Source organism: Arachis ipaensis, chromosome B03 (assembly GCF_000816755.2).
Source record: "Arachis ipaensis cultivar K30076 chromosome B03, Araip1.1, whole genome shotgun sequence".
NCBI lineage: Eukaryota > Viridiplantae > Streptophyta > Magnoliopsida > Fabales > Fabaceae > Arachis > Arachis ipaensis.
Genome location: NC_029787.2, coordinates 116149050 through 116166403, shown reverse-complemented (window position 1 = coordinate 116166403; position 17354 = coordinate 116149050). Strand labels below are relative to the sequence as shown.

Genomic DNA, 17354 nt, shown 5'->3' with positions numbered 1-17354 from the left:
AGTTATTAGTTAAAATTTTATATACAGGACTTCCCACTAGTAGCTGCTTTATAGGGGGAAAATGAGTGGCTATCAATTAGTAGGATTAGTTTCATATTATATTATTTTCTGCTAAAAATAACTTCCGTTCCATCAAAATTTGTCCTCTATTGTAGACAAGAACCTGTTTCACAGATACACTTGATTCAGATTTAGTAATTTTATAATAGTAAAATATGGGCCAATTCATCTTGTCATTAATATATTTTTGAGCACTTGATAGTAGTTGAAATTAATTACTTACTACTCTTGTCTTCTCTTAGGTGTGAAGCCATGTCTACCTACCCAAGAACTTATGACTTCATTCATGGTGATTCAGTGTTTAGCCTCTATCAAAACAGGTAATCTCATTTTGACTATGAAAAGGGGGAAAAAAATGGGTGACAACATCTTCTGGTTTAAGTTAAAATTATTCTTGAAATTTCTGTAGTTTTATTCAATTTTTAGTTAGTTTTATATAATTGTAGTAAATTTCTTTAAAAAAAATTGTGATTATCATTTAGTACAGAAATTTAGTAGAAATATTTAAATTATAAAAACAATTAAAAATTTTACAAGTAGACAAATTTGAACAGTACCTATAATAAAACAAGGTTACAATTTACTATGGTGCCTACTCTCATACAGTCATACAGAATGAAATTGTGTAGAGTAAAAATAAATTATCAGATATGTGGATTTCGTCACTTTTTTTAAATACAATATAATTCTATTACAAAATATGTATATATTTATTCTGTATGTGAGTGTTGTCTTTTACAAAACCTTGTAAATTCTAATTCATAAAACTAATGTTGTCACATGCATACAGATGCAACATGGAGCAGATTCTGTTAGAGATGGATAGGATTTTGAGGCCACAAGGTGGTGTCGTATTGCGTGATGATGTTGATGTGTTGACCAAGGTGAAGAGCTTTGCAGATGCAATCCAATGGGAAAGTAGAATCACTGACCATGAAGATGGACCTTACAACAGACAAAAGATTTTTGTAGCAATTAAAGAATATTGGACTGCACCACCACCACAAAACCAAGATCAAGACATAAAATAGTTTTAATATCATATCTGGATTATTCAAGATTAGTCTCTTTCTTTTTTTGTGGCAAAATTTTTCTCAAGAATTCAATTCTTCCTAACACCAATTTGTAATTTGTGGCAGTAGCGGAAAATGTTAGTGATGTTATGTTGTAACTTGTAACTAAAAGAGGTCATTAACAATTGGCATTCTAGTGGAATTAAAGAAATAAATATTCAATAGAAAATAAGAAAAATGTTTTATATTACTTATTTTAGTAGTGCCGTATTGGAGACTCTGTTGGGATCACTTAATTAGTTTGTGTGAGTTGCATTAGTAAAGGTTTTTAATGGAGGGTTTTTTGTCTCATCACTACCATATTTATTAGTATTATATGGACCATATACTTTTGTCTCTGGTTTCATTATTTGTAATAGTTGTAGTAAATTTGAATTTTTATTTAGGTTTAATCGATTCAGGGATATCTATATATATAAAAGAAGATTACAAATAAAACATGTTAAATTCATATTTTCATCTCTAACACTCATAAGAAAAAACATAGGAAGCTAAGGAGTTTTTCTTTCTACACCATATTTATTCTCATTCATAACTACTGTACAACACATGTACATAGAAGTTTTTCTTTTTTTTTTTTTGTTTATAGGGATAGAATTGTTAACAAATTACTAGCCAAAATAAAGGGTATATAACTATAAGAGACAGTCTAAGAGTTCAGCACTTTTATTAAAATCTGCCAGTACTTAATCAGCAAAAAAAAAAGTGAATATTCAAACTTGGTGTATTGAAGCTTCACGAAGATTCATGCAGCAACTAACCAACTTGATTTAATTAGGTACTAACAGAATCATAATTATCAAAATCTAATCCTACAATCCATCATCTAAGGGTCAAAAGAAAACATTTTCACATGAAGACTTATAAAATCTTCATTGGAATATCACTAAATAAAAATGCATTTGAATATACAATAAGGGGTGTGGTAACTTAAGGAGTTTCTCTTAGGAAAACATCTCTATGTGGAGCCTACAAATTCAGTGTGATAACAGAACGATTTCCATAGTTCTGAATCCTTCCACAATCTTACCTTTTTCAGCAACCAATAACCTAAAAGTAAGTGCAGGGAATCATGCTCAACAAATATTAAGGGAAGCAAACTCAGGTGACTTGAAAACCAGAACTTAACAAGCATCCTTTAGAGAAGACTATACCAATGGCATGCTTTAAGTTTGTCACCGAAGATGAAAGTTCAGATCTATTTTGATGGTTGCTGCTAGAATCTTCATTTATGTGCATTGAAGTTTGGACTACCTGCTGTTTGGTCTTTCATTGGTATCAATTCCAGTGTCGATAGTCAACACTTCTTCACAAAAAACTGCACAGTTTGATGAGCCGAAAGCATACCAATTTGAGACCCACAACACGATAAGGAAATATCTTATATCTGTTATACCTCCCTTTAAGCTATGTATCTTTTTCCGAAGATAGAATATGCTGGTAACTCATTTATTATGTATGAAGATCAAGAATTTTGACCTATAGAAGTCACAACAGAAAAAATAGCAACGGGGACCAAACCTCATCTTTGATGAAACTCAATACTCCAATATCTTATCTGATTGAATTTCAAATCTTGATTGAGAATATATCGTCTAACTTCAAAGGGGGTTATGATGTATCAGGCAACAAGGTCAACTTCATCTCGATCTGGGGAGACAACATCTAATCTCATCATGCTCTTATACTGATTTGGAACATGAGCCCCTCCATGCACACAGAGTTCCACCACAGCCGGAGCCTTGCCATAATATCTCTTCAAATTGTTATTCAGAGGAGATCCATTCAAATCGTCGACATGCCAAACATAATTTGGACCCACAAGATCATCTATTGTTGCCTCTTGCCACGCATGTAAACCATTCCGAGACTGATGCTTTGAAGCCTTGCACATTCTCAACTTATGTCCCTTCGGACCAACCTGGACCTCGGGACAATATCCACAAGTATGCACACTGTACTTCTCCATCATCTTTGCACCTGATATCATCTCAAACCATGCCTCTAGGGTATGACTACTTAAATCCCTGAATTTGTTCCGTTCTTCCTCACTCAACCAATCCAGATTGGTATTGTTCATCTCTAAATTTGGGAAATTCTCTACATGCCTTGCCAGCACAGGAGATGCATCGAGAAGAGCTTTGATATTTTCAGAAGAAAGTTTTATGTTATTTACTTATTTTCAATATCTTCGCAACTGATTCAAAATCAACAATTCTCCCCTCAATACAGTATACGGGTTTCGTTCTCCTTTTTGTGGGATACTTTGCAAGATCTACACTGGCCTGTATACAGAGTTCAACAATGGCAGGGATGCGAGGGACACTGAACCTCTCATCATGTCCAACTCTTGGCTTACCAACACAGCCACAAAGATGAAAGCATTTTGGGAAGAGGACCACATGTCGAGCCCCTCCCCTTCTCCAAACATGCATTGCGCTCCTAGAACCACTCCTTGGTCCAGTACATGTTCGAATTTCATGACCAACATAACCAATGTGAACCTCATTGCATAACCTGATATGGAGAAACCAGTAAAAGTGAAGCCTAGTTCGAACGAAGAAAAAATAAATAAATAAAGAAGCACATACAGTCCATAAGACCACAACACCATCTAAAAAATTATAATAATAATAAATTACACTCTTTTTTCTCTCTTCATCTCTCTAAATGTTAAATGATAACAACCAAAAAGCCTAGAATGCAACTCAAAATACAAAATTTCCTTAGAACATATCCATCACACAGTGCAAATCCAGACAAAAATGTGCACTTCCTAACTTATTCGCTCAATCTCAGCAAGTGCAACGTGTTCTATACTTAAGGGCAATCAAAATAATCTTATCATTACCATAAGTTCTTTACAATCCATAACCAAAGTTTGAAGATTAAATGATTATGTAAAAAGGAAAAAAAATTGAAACTCTTCAAAAATCAATTTTAACAGAAACCTAATTAACTGGTTCCTCAATTTTGCAACATTTGGCAACTTTTCTAGCTTAGAAATTTCAGAATCAACATAAAAATCAAATATGCATAGTAACTTACTCGCAGCACAGCACGGGAATGACTCAGGCGAGTTGACTCAGACCAGATACGAGTGAATTTCGAGCTAGATATACTCGTGAGCCACCTCAACGAGTTCCGGAACCAGCAACCCGTTATCCGGTGGTTCCTCCAGAACCCTACATGGTTGTGCCTTACGCGCTTCTCTCTCCTTCTTCGCCCTCTCTATCAGCACCTTCATCGGCGTCACATACGGCTTCCTCTTCGATTTCCTCCGGCAAGGCCTCGGCACGTCAGAGTACGTGGATTCTCTGTCGTCCCCGAAAGCCACCAGTGGTGAAGTCTCTGACGAGAAGGAGAGGGTTGCATTGAAGCGGTGTGGTAGTCGCTTTGATGAGAAATTATCTCCGAAGGGATGACAATGCCACGCATCTCCGTTAAGAATGGTTGACGGTGGAAATGGTGGGAACCACCGTACTGGGAAATGGAGCATGTGATCGGAGCTAGTAAGCTTTTTTTTTTTTTTTTATCAGGGGAGCTAGTAGGCAGTAGCCTAGTAAGCTTAGAGACAGTTTAGGAGTCACGTGCTCAATATTGGGCCCTCGAACATGTAATATGATAAGTGTGTGGAATAAAAAAAACGGGCCTGCTACACTTACAAGTTTACAAGTTGGCCCAGCCTAAATACAACTCACGCGCATGAAGAGAGATTGAATAGAGCGTAACATTCACGCGCTCGCCACTCAAACGATTACGTACGCTACGAGTAATGGCAGACTCTTCCACTTCTTCCACTTCTCAAAGAAATTCGAAGACAAAGCAACCCTTCCATTTTCGAGCGAAAATCGAAAATAAAAATATAGAACTCGTCGCTAACCTTCGAAACCTCCATCAACACACCATCAAAATCTCCATCAAGAATCTCCAGCGAAAACAAAGCAAGAATACTCAAGGTGTGTTACATTACAAACTAGGTTTTACTTTTCTTCTACGTTGTTGTTCTAGGGTTTACTGTTATTCTTCCTTCTTTGTTACACTGTTCTTCTACGTTGTTGTTCTAGGTTCTCATGTTATTCTTGTTGTTCTAGATTTTCTGGTAACTGATTTTTGGGGGTATATTCCGTAGATTGGGGGGTGTATATTGCTTGACCTTGTAATGTTGCTTGATATTAAAGCATGTTTGAGTGATACCTGACTGATATATATGGATGTATCTGAATCATATCTATGGGTGTATCTCACTGTTATCAATGGATGTATCTGAATCATATCTATGGGTGTATCTTACTGTTATCAATGGGTGTATCTGACTCATATATATGGGTGTATCTTACTGATGTCTTTGGGTGTATTTTTCATTTCAGAGAAAATGGCAGCAAGAAACCAAACAAAAGACCTTAAGTGTGCCACACATTTCCTAAGTGATAAATTCAGAAACATGACTGAGGAGAAGAAGGCGATTGTGAGAGATCTAGGATTCGGTGGGTTGATGCACATCCCACCACTAAGGGTGCATCACCAACTGTTAAGGGAGCTAGCAAACAACTTCAAATTTGGGGAGAACAGACTGGAAACAGGATATGGTTCTTTCAAAATAACCCCAAGAAAGATAGGTCATGCGCTTGGCATCAATGCAACAGGTAACTAGCTCAAAATTATAGGTGTATATTAAGTTGATGCTTGGGTGTATTTAAGGTTGATGCTTGGGTGTATTTGAACCGACTTTGATACTTTGTTGTTTTTCTTTTTGTAGGAAAACTGTTTCCTCAGAAAGTCTAGTATAAGAAACTTTCTGAGGATGACAAAATAATTTTTAGAAGATTCCAGGGTAAGACCCTCAAAAGTCTTACCGATGAGTGATGGATATCGGCGTTGGTAACGAAGAGGAACGCCTAATGTTCAAAAGAATTTTCATCCTTTATATACAGATGGCGTTCCTTTTGCCAACGACAATAAACAAAATCTCGCCTGTGCACCTGGCTCCAATTTTTGAGATGGACGGCATCTCGGAGCGAAACTGGGGGGCCATGTTTTGACCTTCATCGTCAATGGCATCACAGACTACAAGGAGAAAAAGAAGAAGGCAATTGATGGCTGCCTCTTTGCCCTGATGATAATATACTTTCATCTTTCAAAAAACAAAGGCAAGAAGAGGGCTGAAAGACCACCAAAACCATGGATTGCCAACTGGAGTAAGGAGCAGTTGGTCGAAAGAATGAATGCAGAAACAGAGGAAATTTTGGTAAGTTGAACATAATATGTTGGGTGTATATTTATTTATCTGAATGCTGCTAAATAAATTATCTGATGTTTCAGGGGATTGTAAACATGGCGCAAACAAAAAAAATAGAGAAAATGAAAAAAAAAAGAGAAAAAAGAAAAAAAACAAGAAATAAAAAAAACAAAAAAAAGAAAGGCAAGTTCAACATCCTCTTCGGAGAAAGAAACAACTATTAACAGTGACAGTTCTACCTCTGAGTCTGAGACTCAAGAAGACTCAGAGGACTCAGCAAGAAAACACCCCAGCAAAAAGGAGAAAAAGTAAGTACCATACTTGTATGTAATTTCTTTTTCGAGTTGGGTGTATTTTTTGAAAACATTTGGGTATATTTTGTTGATCAAGTTGGGTGTATGTAGTTTATTATGTTGGGTTTATTTCATTTGCTGCGTTGGTTGTATATTGTCCATTCAGTTGGGTGTGTCTTGTGCATTCATTTGGGTGTATTTTATATCTTTAGTATATTCTAAATAATGATCGTTTGCCTTACAGAATGGACACCAGAAAAAGAAAGAAGAGTCAAGAGGAGTCAGATTCTGAATCTGAATCAAGTGATGAGTAATATTATGAAATTATTACTCCTTTCTTTTGGCTTCATTATAAAGATTTTATGTATTAACTGAAATGTCTCTTATTAACTTATAGAAGCGAAAAATCATCACCGGCGGAGAAGAAAAAGAAAAAGAAAAAGACAAAAACAACACCAAAAAAGTAAGCACTTCTTTGGATAAATATTCTGTGATAAAATTACTTTTTTATTTCTAATTCATACTTTTTTTTCCACCCAGAACACAACCAAAAAAGAAAAAAGTTGTTGTGGAGGATTCATCTCCTGAAGAACATCAATACTTTGATGGGTACAGTACCTTGTTAGCTATATTACCGTCTATCATCGTAATTATTTTTGTTAACATCTTCTTTTATGAATGTAGTGAGACATATGAAATATCAAGTGAAGAACTAGATGAATTGCTAAGGGGAAACGTTGAAAAATCTGCTGCAGAGGGGTATGTCTTGTTGGGGTGTCTATTTCAGATTTTGGTGTGTTTTCTTTGCTAATAATTGTTTCTTATTTCGCAGGGAGAACCAAGCTGACCTGTGATCGACAGAAGGTCGCTATGTCTCCTCTAAAACGTAAGAAGCTTTATTTAATAAAATCTTGTTATCATGATTTGGGTGTATTTTGTGGAACCATTTGGGTGTATTTTGTTGATCAAATTGGGTGTATGTTATTTATTAAGTTGGGATATTTCGTTTGTTGTGTTGGGTGTATATTGTCCATTCGATTGGTTGTATCTTGTGCATTCATTTGGGTGTATTTTATACCTGTATCTTATTTTGTCTGAATAACATGAAATCTGTTTAGAATACCGGCTGTGAACTTGGGAAGTGATGATCCTTCCTCTCAAGGATGCACAGAACAGAGTAGTGTAAACCAGCCGTCAAAGAGCATGTAATTTCTCTTTCAGATAACCGTTACTTTTGTTCTTCTATTACCTTCTACTTCTAATTCTATATATATTTTTTTAGAAAAAAAGCCCTTTATTATTTTATTCAAGAAAAAAAAGGCAGGAAAAAAAAGCAAAAACTGCAAGTATGTAAGTTCTCAAAAAACAAAGCCTGTCTTCTTTTTGAATTGTTCGGGTGTATTTTAGGTTGAGTCCAGCTGATTCGAATATTATGGTTGTGAGGGAACAGACACCGTCGGATGCGCTTGCAATGTGAGTTTTCCAAGAATATTTCAACCTTATAACCTTATTATTTTCAAAGGCGTTGTTAACCTTTCATTTCTCTTCTTGTTTAGAGTCCCGATTCAAGTTTTTGTGCTGGTGTCCCAAATAACCACTGTGCCGGAACTTCAAGAAACACCTGAGACAGATTTTGAACCAACCCCTCCGCTACAGATTAAAGGAACTACAGAAACGTAAGAAATAGTATTGGGTGTATATTTGTTTAGAGTTTGGGTGTATATTTGCTAACAGTTTGAGTGTATATTGTTCCTGATTAGTTTTTTTTACGCCATTATTAATTTTGTGTAACTGTGAAGCACCCCTGAACCCCACCAACAACTTCAAGATACCACACCCACGCTTCCCCCAGCTCCATCTAAAATGTAAGTTCATCAGACTAAAATCAATCTTTGCTTATGATCCGTATATTCTTACTCTTATAATACGTTATACATGATGACGCAGTCATCCAGCCGCAGAAGACGTTGCTGCCCTGATGATGATGGCACGGACAGCATCCTATGTTCCTAAAACAGATCCAATGCCATCATTCAGCCTTGACTTGACTGATTCAAGCCAGGAGGGAGCGTCAACGCAGGAGACAGAAAGGGCAAAATCTCTAGAAGCTGCAAATTTGATAGAATAATTAGACGATTTGGTACAAAAATAGCAAGCAGTGCAGCGAAAGAAAAAAGTAAAAGTCCACAAATTCAAAGGGAGACTGGGGGAGAAAGTTCTGGGAAGTTTGAAACTCCTGAGGGAATAAATCAGATTACGAATGATATGAAAGAAAAGTGCTACATCTGGGGGACACGACTGAAGACTTACGCAGATGGCAGTACTAACGAGTATGACCACATCTGCACTCTGATGGCGCAAGATAATTACATTTTATTTAGAATGCACCTTGCATCCCTCCAGACAGAAAGTTATATAGAATCTGAGGTAACATTAGAATAACATTAATATTTTACACCAAAGTTTACTGCAATGTTTATTAACGTAAATTGTTTTTGGCATATATTTCTAGATTGTATCTGCCATGTGCCACATCCTCAACCGGAAAAATGATAAAAGGTTTCAAGAACAAGTATACTGTCTGCCCCCCGATATTGTGGTAAGTTGTGTAGTCATTTGGGTGTATTTAAGGTATTTACTTAGGTGTATTTTCAGTATTTCATTTTTTGTTTCGCAATTGTTGCAGAGCATGGCCCTTTCGAAGCACCCAAAGGGGGAATTCATATCACCAAAAACCAATAAAGAATTCAGGGTGGAAGACTACCCGAGTTTTATTCCCTTCATAGATGCAAAAAAATAACTTCTCATCCATATGTAAGTTTTCATTTGCTAAATTTGTTAGTACCGTTCTTTACTTATATGCTAAATAAAATAACACACTGTTGAAATGTGGCAATCCTTTAGATTTTTACAGCTGTTTGCTACTCGGGCCATTGGTGGTTATGGGTGATTGATACAACAAAGTGGAGATGTCGTATACTTGACCCGCTACACAAAAAATCTCCAAGCGATGAGAGAAAGCAGCTTAATAAATTCACTGTAAGTTGCCTTTGTGTTCTTTGCTTTAATAGATAGGTCTATTTCAGTTCAATATAAGGTGTATGTATGTTCTGCTTTGGGTGTAATTATGTTCTCTTTTGGGTGTAATTTCTTCGTCGGGTTGGGTGTATTTTGTGAAACCATTTGCCTTTGTATCTTGTGCATTCATTTGGGTGTATGTTGTTTATCAAGTTGGGTGTATTTCGTTAGTTGTGTTGGGTGTATATTGTCCATTCAGTTGGTTGTATCTTGTGCATTCATTCGGCTGTATTACTGATTTGTTTTGGTATTTAAGGCATATGTATTTTCAAGATTGAGAGCATATGCTGGCGGAAAACCTCTGCAGAAAGACGAGAAGGAGAAGGAAATTAAAGCATCATATGTTAAAATATCAGGCCAAAAATCAAGGTATAAATTTGTGACTCTGAACATTAAACTTTCCTCCTAAATGAGATTTGTAATTTATTTTCTTCGTTTTCAGCTATGACTGCGGTATCTACGTTATGAAGTGGCTTGAGTTAATTGAGCCGAAAAATATTAAAAAGGGGAAGTATGAATGGGATAATTGGAAACAGGTAACTATCTTTAGAACTATATAACTCTGTATTACTTTACTGAATTAATATTGCTGTTTAAACGGAATATACTTTTTAATTGTAGGAGGAGGTGGACCACTATAGAGTGGAGTATGCTTCGCGGATACTATTCAGTGAGATGAATAAAGAGAGAGATCAGGCAATTAGAGAGAGTAATGCTATAAGGCTGTCGAAGCCATCCTCTGTATTATTGAGTCCGTTTTGTCAGATAAATTCTGCTGATATAGAAACTGTGTAATCCAACTGCTGGGTAGTTTGTAAATTGAACAAATGCTTTAAATATTTGCCATTTATCAACAACTTCTATTCCATGTATATTTTTTTCCATAATTAAACTATCTGTGCTGTTAAATTGTCTGTGCTGTATTCAAAAGCTGTATTACAGGTGGTAAAATATGAAGGAAAAAATCAAGGCATATATAAATGCAAATTATAAACTTTTACACCCAACGCAAGTGTAATAATACACCCAAGATTGCATAAAATATACACCCAAACTGTCTGTGCTGTTAAACTATCTGTGCTGTATTCAAAATGTATGAATTACAGGTACTAAAATATGAAGAAAAACATCAAATCAAATATACACCCATAACCTGCGAATTTTTACACCCAAATAAAGTTGAACATACACCCTGAAATCTATCCCCCCCTGATGTTTTGTGACTAAAACCCTGAACCCTAAACACTTAAAACCTAAACCCTTACACCTAACCTGTAAACCCTAAAACACAAATATTATATATATGTATCTATATGTAAATTGTGAATTAACAAAAATACACCCAAAAGCACAGTGCTTCTACACCCATATTCTGAAAAACTATACACCCAAAGAGTTATCCCCTGCTGCTGGTACCCTGAACTGATAATTCATAACATGTCCTTGATATTGGCTGGAATTTGAATGCACCGCTGATGCAGCATCAAACAGGTTTATCTGAATATAACACTCACATATTAGCTAAACTATTAACGAGAAAAATAAACTCAATCGCCACAAATTTAAAGAACATTACTTTTACCTCACTTAAAACTTTCGTCTTCTTCTTCTTTATGGTATTTGCGATCTGTTTGTCCAACTTTGAACCTAGCCTATTTTTTGGACGTCCTCTTGTTCGAATCCTTGGCGGGCTTTGAAGCTCGTTAACGGATTCCAAGTTGGCGTCTTCGTGGGATAAAGAATATGTCCCCTTCCTTTTGGCTTTTAAAGATTCCATCTCAGCCATGACGTTATCGTACGCACGGTGCAGAATTGTAGTCAGCTCCTCCGATTCGAATGCAAATTCACAAATATTTTGTGAACGAAAAACCAATTGGTCGAACCTCTTGCTTCTTGGCTCCATCAGTGGCTCGTCGTGGCTGCTCTTAATGTGTGTGTGTCGCCTCTTTACCTTCTTGCTCCATCGTTCCAGTATATATCTAGGTGACACTTGGCTTACTTGTTCGAAGCTTAACACGCTTAGTGCGTGACGACACAGTATCGCTCTCGACTCGAATAATAAGCATTGGCATTTTACCTCGACTGCAACTGAGTCGTAAGTAACCACAAACTTGTTGAATATTGAGCTGGAAACTTGTTCTCCGACTTCGTATACTGAATAGCCTAGAGCGGAATTCGTTAATCTGGTGATGCAATTCGCATTTCCTCTAAATTGTGCTTGGACTTCCCTAAACTTTTGATGAGTGTACGCATCTTGAAACTGAGCTTCAATGGAGGATTTGGTTGCACACGGTATGACCGTATGAAAATCTGCAGCATCTGATTCTCTCTCTGCTTGCTCCCTGCTTCCGAGGCAATTATCGTATTGTTTGACGAACTCAATAAGTGAGCTGTTCCGGGTGATATACTTGTTAAAAAATGAATGCGTGCTCTCGCTCCTTTGTGTGCTTCTCATCCCTACCCAAAAGTGGTGATCCAGATAGATAGGAACCCATTGTGACGGTCTTTGTACAGATCTGCAGAATACACCCAAACACAGACTATAAATACACCCGAGAGAACATGCAATTTACACCTCTGATGCAGATTTTAAAAAGACATTACCTGAAAGCCACTTGTTGTCCGCAAGACCAAAATTCAGCAGAAAATCATTCAAATTCCTATCGAATGAGTCTTTGCTATAAGAGTTCCAAACAACTTGGCTCATTTCTTGTTCAATATCGGCATGTCCCTTGTACCCGTTTAATTTGCTTGGAATCTTCTTCATGATGTGCCAAATACACCAACGGTGAATTGTTGTTGGCATACAGGCCTCTAAAGCCCTTTTCATTGATGCGCACTGATTGGTGAGAAACCCTTTCGGAGCGTTTCCTCCCATGCAACGAAGCCAGCATTGAAATAATCATTTGAATGATTCAATTTCTTCGTTCTTCATCAAAGAGCATCCGAGAAGTGTTGACTGACCGTGGTGATTCACCCCGACAAAAGAACCACAGACCAAATTATACCTGAAACAAATTACCATAGTGCAGAATGCAAAATCATTAAATACACTCCAACAGATTCTTCGTATACACCCAAAGAAACAGCCAATATACACCTCTACTGCGAATTCGTAAAAATACATTAATTTAGCATCATAAACAGGGGCAGTTTGTATTGTAGGTGGTGTCGAATGAAATGACGTCTCCAAAATACTCAAAGGCAGCTCTGCTTCTTGCATCGGCCCAAAAAGCCAGCTTAATAGATTGATCCTCCTCGAGTTCGAGCTCAAAAAAGAAATTCTGATTCTTCTCTTTCATTCTTAACAAATATTTCCCGAATTCCTTTGCATCTTCTTATTCGGAAACATTCCGCACTTCCTTGGTAATGTAATTCATCACGTCCTTTTCGATAAAATTTAACTCGCGGTGACCCCCGGCAGCCGCAACAAATGATTGGTAGGTTTTGCTTGATCTGATACCGGCCTCCTCGTTATTCTCTATTGTACGACGAATGGACATGCTTAGTTCCCTGTGCTGTTTGAGCATCTCTGCTTTACTTGGACAGTAGGGGTGTGAATGATCCAGCACAACCTTTGAAATGATCCAAGCACCGACATCCTTCAATGTGTGTATATAAATTCTTGCAGGACAGTTTAGACCGACTGTTGGATTGGTCTTCTCAGTCGGAGATATTTTAGATTTCCATTTTTCCTCTCTGCTACATGTAATCAGTTGATTCTTAATCTCGTTTCCCTTCCTATTTGTGCACCGAACTCTTGTAGAGAAACCTGCAGCCTTGGCGTAGTTCATGTAAAATTTTCCAGCATCTTCAAGGGTGGTAAATGTCATTCCAACCTTCGGAACAAGCTCGTCATCAACAACCGAGAGAGGCTGCACATTACACCATGTCAAAAACTGTAAATACACCCATAGATATGATTCAAATACACCCATAGATATGATTCAAATACACCCAATCATGTCTAATATGATATACCCGAACCGCAACATCTCAACTAAAATGACAATAAAGCCATAAATTGTAAATACACATGCTGCAGAATACACCATGTCAAAAACTAAAAACACACCCAATCATGTCTGATATAATACACTTGAATAACAATAACTCAATTAAAATAACAAAAAACCAGTAAAGTGTAAATACACCCACACTTCTAGCAAAAATACACCCAAAAAAGACCTGATCTACACCCGAGCGTCTGCTATAAATTCCAGATAATCAATCAAAACTAATACATTGAATCGACAGATTCATGTTAACGTGTTAGTTTCACAGTCGATGTTCAACAATTTTTCAACTACACAATGCTATACAAATTACTGCAAGAAAATTCATACTAATCCTATGTAAATCAAACCTCAGGAACTTCGTTAGATTCAAATTCATAATCCACTTCGCCTGGATTCAGCTGACAATCTGAGGTTGAATGATCCATTATCTTCAAAATGAGTTCAAACTTTGATTTCAGAAAACAACAAATCAAAATAGAAAACGAAGCTCGAGTTGCACAGAGAGAGGAAAGTAACGTAAACGAAGAACATACCAGTGAGAAAATGAGAGGAAAGGAACGATGGAGAAGAAGGAGGGAAGACGCGCGAGAAGAAGAACAAGCAAATCTCCAAATAACGAAAACGAAGAAGGAAACAAATCTTTTAAATTTGGTAGTTAGATATACGCGGGATCTTATATAGCGCGTGTATACAACGTATGTGGAGCAGCGCGTGTATACAACGTATGTGGAGCAGCGCGTGTATACAACGTATGTGGAGCAGCGCGTGTATACAACGTATGTGGAGCAGCGCGTGTATACAACGTATGTGGAGCAGCCATCTGGGACTTTCACAGTGCCCGACCACACTTACGACATAGGGTCAACAGAGCTTCGAGTCTCAACCTGGAGCACGTGGTGGCTAGCCACTGCTACTACCCAGGAAAACCCTCATCTCCGATGGTGGAAGTGCAAACATTCACAATTCATTCAACAGCATATATGCATTTATACTTAGCCATAAACATGACTCCGCCGTAACACGGCAATAATCTAGCCATCCAGCTCACAGTTAAATCCATAACCAGCCAATTCATTAACAATTACGGCCTTTCGGCCCATGGCATAACAAGCACTTCCACCGCCATCCTCCGCATCTCACATAATCATCTTTGATCCTCAATGATCAATCATTATTCCCTTGCTTCACTCGCAAGTTACCATATTCACTAGCCATTTTCCTCATGCTAGTCATATCATAATGATTCAAGACATAAGTGGTGAGATCGGAGGCTTAGAAGTATGGAATTTGGCTTTTAAAACTCAAAAATCAACTTTGGGATGAAAACAGGGCCACGCGTACGCGCACTCCACGCGCACGCGTGGATGGCCTTAAAACTTATCGACGCGCAAGCGTCATACGCGCGAACGCGCGGGTTGAAAAATATCCAAACAGCGCGCAAGCGTCAGCCATGCGTACGCGTGGGTGCTCTTGCGCCCAGGCACAAAACTGGCACAACTCTGGCACAACTCTCTGGAAAATAGCTGGGCATATGGCGCAACGCATCGACGCGCCCGCGCACACCATGCGCACGCGTGGATGGTGCTTTCTCAAAGAATGGCGCATACGCGCCAAGTGCACCTACGCGCGGGGGGTCATTCTGCTAAAAATTTTCTAAGTTAAAAGCTGCAGAATTCACAGACTCAACCCCCAATCTTCCGACGGACATAACTTCCTAATTTTAAATCATTTTTCACCCGTTTTTCGAACGGCATGGACATCCCGGATCCAATTTTATTTCTAAACAGATTTGGATCAAATCAGAGATCCGTAGTCCAAGTTATGCCCCGTCAAAGTATGCCCAAAAACCATGTTTTCATACAAAACCATAAAGTGCCATTTTCAAAACAATGACAATAAATTACACTAGGGTTGAGAATCTTACCACACCCAAGGTCCAAGGAGACAAGATTAACCTTCTCCTTCAAGAGAGTTGAGTCCTATAACATCAAAGAATCCAAAATCTCAATATTTTTGCTCATGAAACTCGAAATCAAGGGCTGGAATTTCGAGCAGTAAAACATGGCTTACCTCAAGATTGATTGTATGGCTTTTGTAGGGCTCTCCGCGGTGAACACGTGGCCGCAAACAGAGCGGCAATCGGAGCTCTAGATCAAAAGTTATGGTGGTTTGAAGATCAACCAAGGGAGAGAACTTGAGAGAGTGTTCTTCTCCTCCCTCACTCCATTTCAGCGTGTGTGTGTGTGTTTAATGAGGAGAGAGAATGCTGAAAACTAGGGTTTTGGTTTAGTTATGTTGGGCCAAGGGTCCACTTTGGGTTCGGTCGGCCCGGTTTGACCCGTTCGGTCCAATCTTGGTCCGTTTTCTATAAAATTGGTACCGAAATTTTCGTCTCAATCTCCTCTATCACATTTAGACATAAAAATAACATTTTTGGCTTTCTAGAATAAATTTTCATTTATGGGTTAATTAGCCGTTAATTAACCGGGTCTTACATCTTCCACCACATCCGATTCTCCAACCGCCCCAGAAATTGAAATCATAGCAGGAGTATTCATGTTAGCATTTTGTTCTGTAATTTCGTCGCAGTGTAGATCAGCTGCAAAAGATGGAGATGTCACCGTATTTTTCGCAGATGCAATTACAGGTATAGATAAAGACGCAACAACAGAGGTTAAACTGAAGACTGCTACCATAGGTACTGATTGATGATACCGGTTCGATCCTTTTAAGTTAGAGACCACATCCACAAGCTTCGCCAATAGTTCAGGACACCTCCGGAAACTGCCGATAACAGTGAAATAAAACTTGTAAATCCTCGTCACTGTCTATTATAAACGAGTCGGAGTTTACCTCATCCCGAACAACAGAAATCAGAATTCGATAATATAACTTCTCGATTCGTTTCATTCCATGTAGACCCAATTTCTATAGTACGGTATTATAAAAATCAACCAGGCTCATAGAAGGTCTAATAAAGACGCTCAACGGATCTTTATAAAAAAATTTAATTTTCGATATTTTTTTTAATCGTACATTTGTAGTACACAAGAACTAGAAAGCTATCATCCGTAGCCATATTGAGTGTCACTCTAATGAGGATTCAACATTATGATGTTGGTATTTATATAGGTTGGACGTGTAATTTAAATCAAATTAAATTAATTCGATTTAATAAGGTTGTTTGTAAATGGTAAATCGAATTTAGTAGAGTCGATTTACCCTATGGTCTTGTTTCTTGTGTAAATCGAATTCATCTCATTTGATTTATCTTAGTGCACTTATCATCCCAAGTAAATCGAGTCTAATAAGGTCGATTTACTGCCGTCGACCCTAAATCGAATGATGTTAATTTAATTTACTATGCAAATCCTAAATCGAATGTATTCAATTCGATTTACCTATGAAGACCTAAATCGATTTAAGCGAATTCAATTTACATTAAAATACGCTACCCACGTAATATTTATTGGTTTAGAAATTTATGTAAATTTGATTTTCATTTTATTTCTTTACGTTATTTGTCCTAATAAATTTAATTGATTAAGAAAGTTAAAATTATAATTTTTTTTTATTTTACTTAAAAAAGATT

At 37.4% G+C, this 17354-nt stretch overlaps 1 protein-coding gene and 1 pseudogene across 1 annotated transcript in view; one reads left to right on the top strand and one right to left on the bottom strand.

Moving 5' to 3' along the window:
* The window catches only part of LOC107633695 (probable methyltransferase PMT15), an 8347-nt gene extending 7014 nt beyond the window's left edge, over nucleotides 1-1333 (top strand). Inside the window, exons 5-6 of the mRNA XM_021119357.1 lie at nucleotides 303-380; nucleotides 851-1333. Of these exons, the coding sequence (XP_020975016.1) occupies nucleotides 303-380; nucleotides 851-1091 (319 nt within the window). The 3' untranslated portion in view covers nucleotides 1092-1333. The remainder of the gene's footprint in view (nucleotides 1-302; nucleotides 381-850) is intronic.
* Nucleotides 1882-4714, bottom strand: LOC107631137 (annotated as a pseudogene).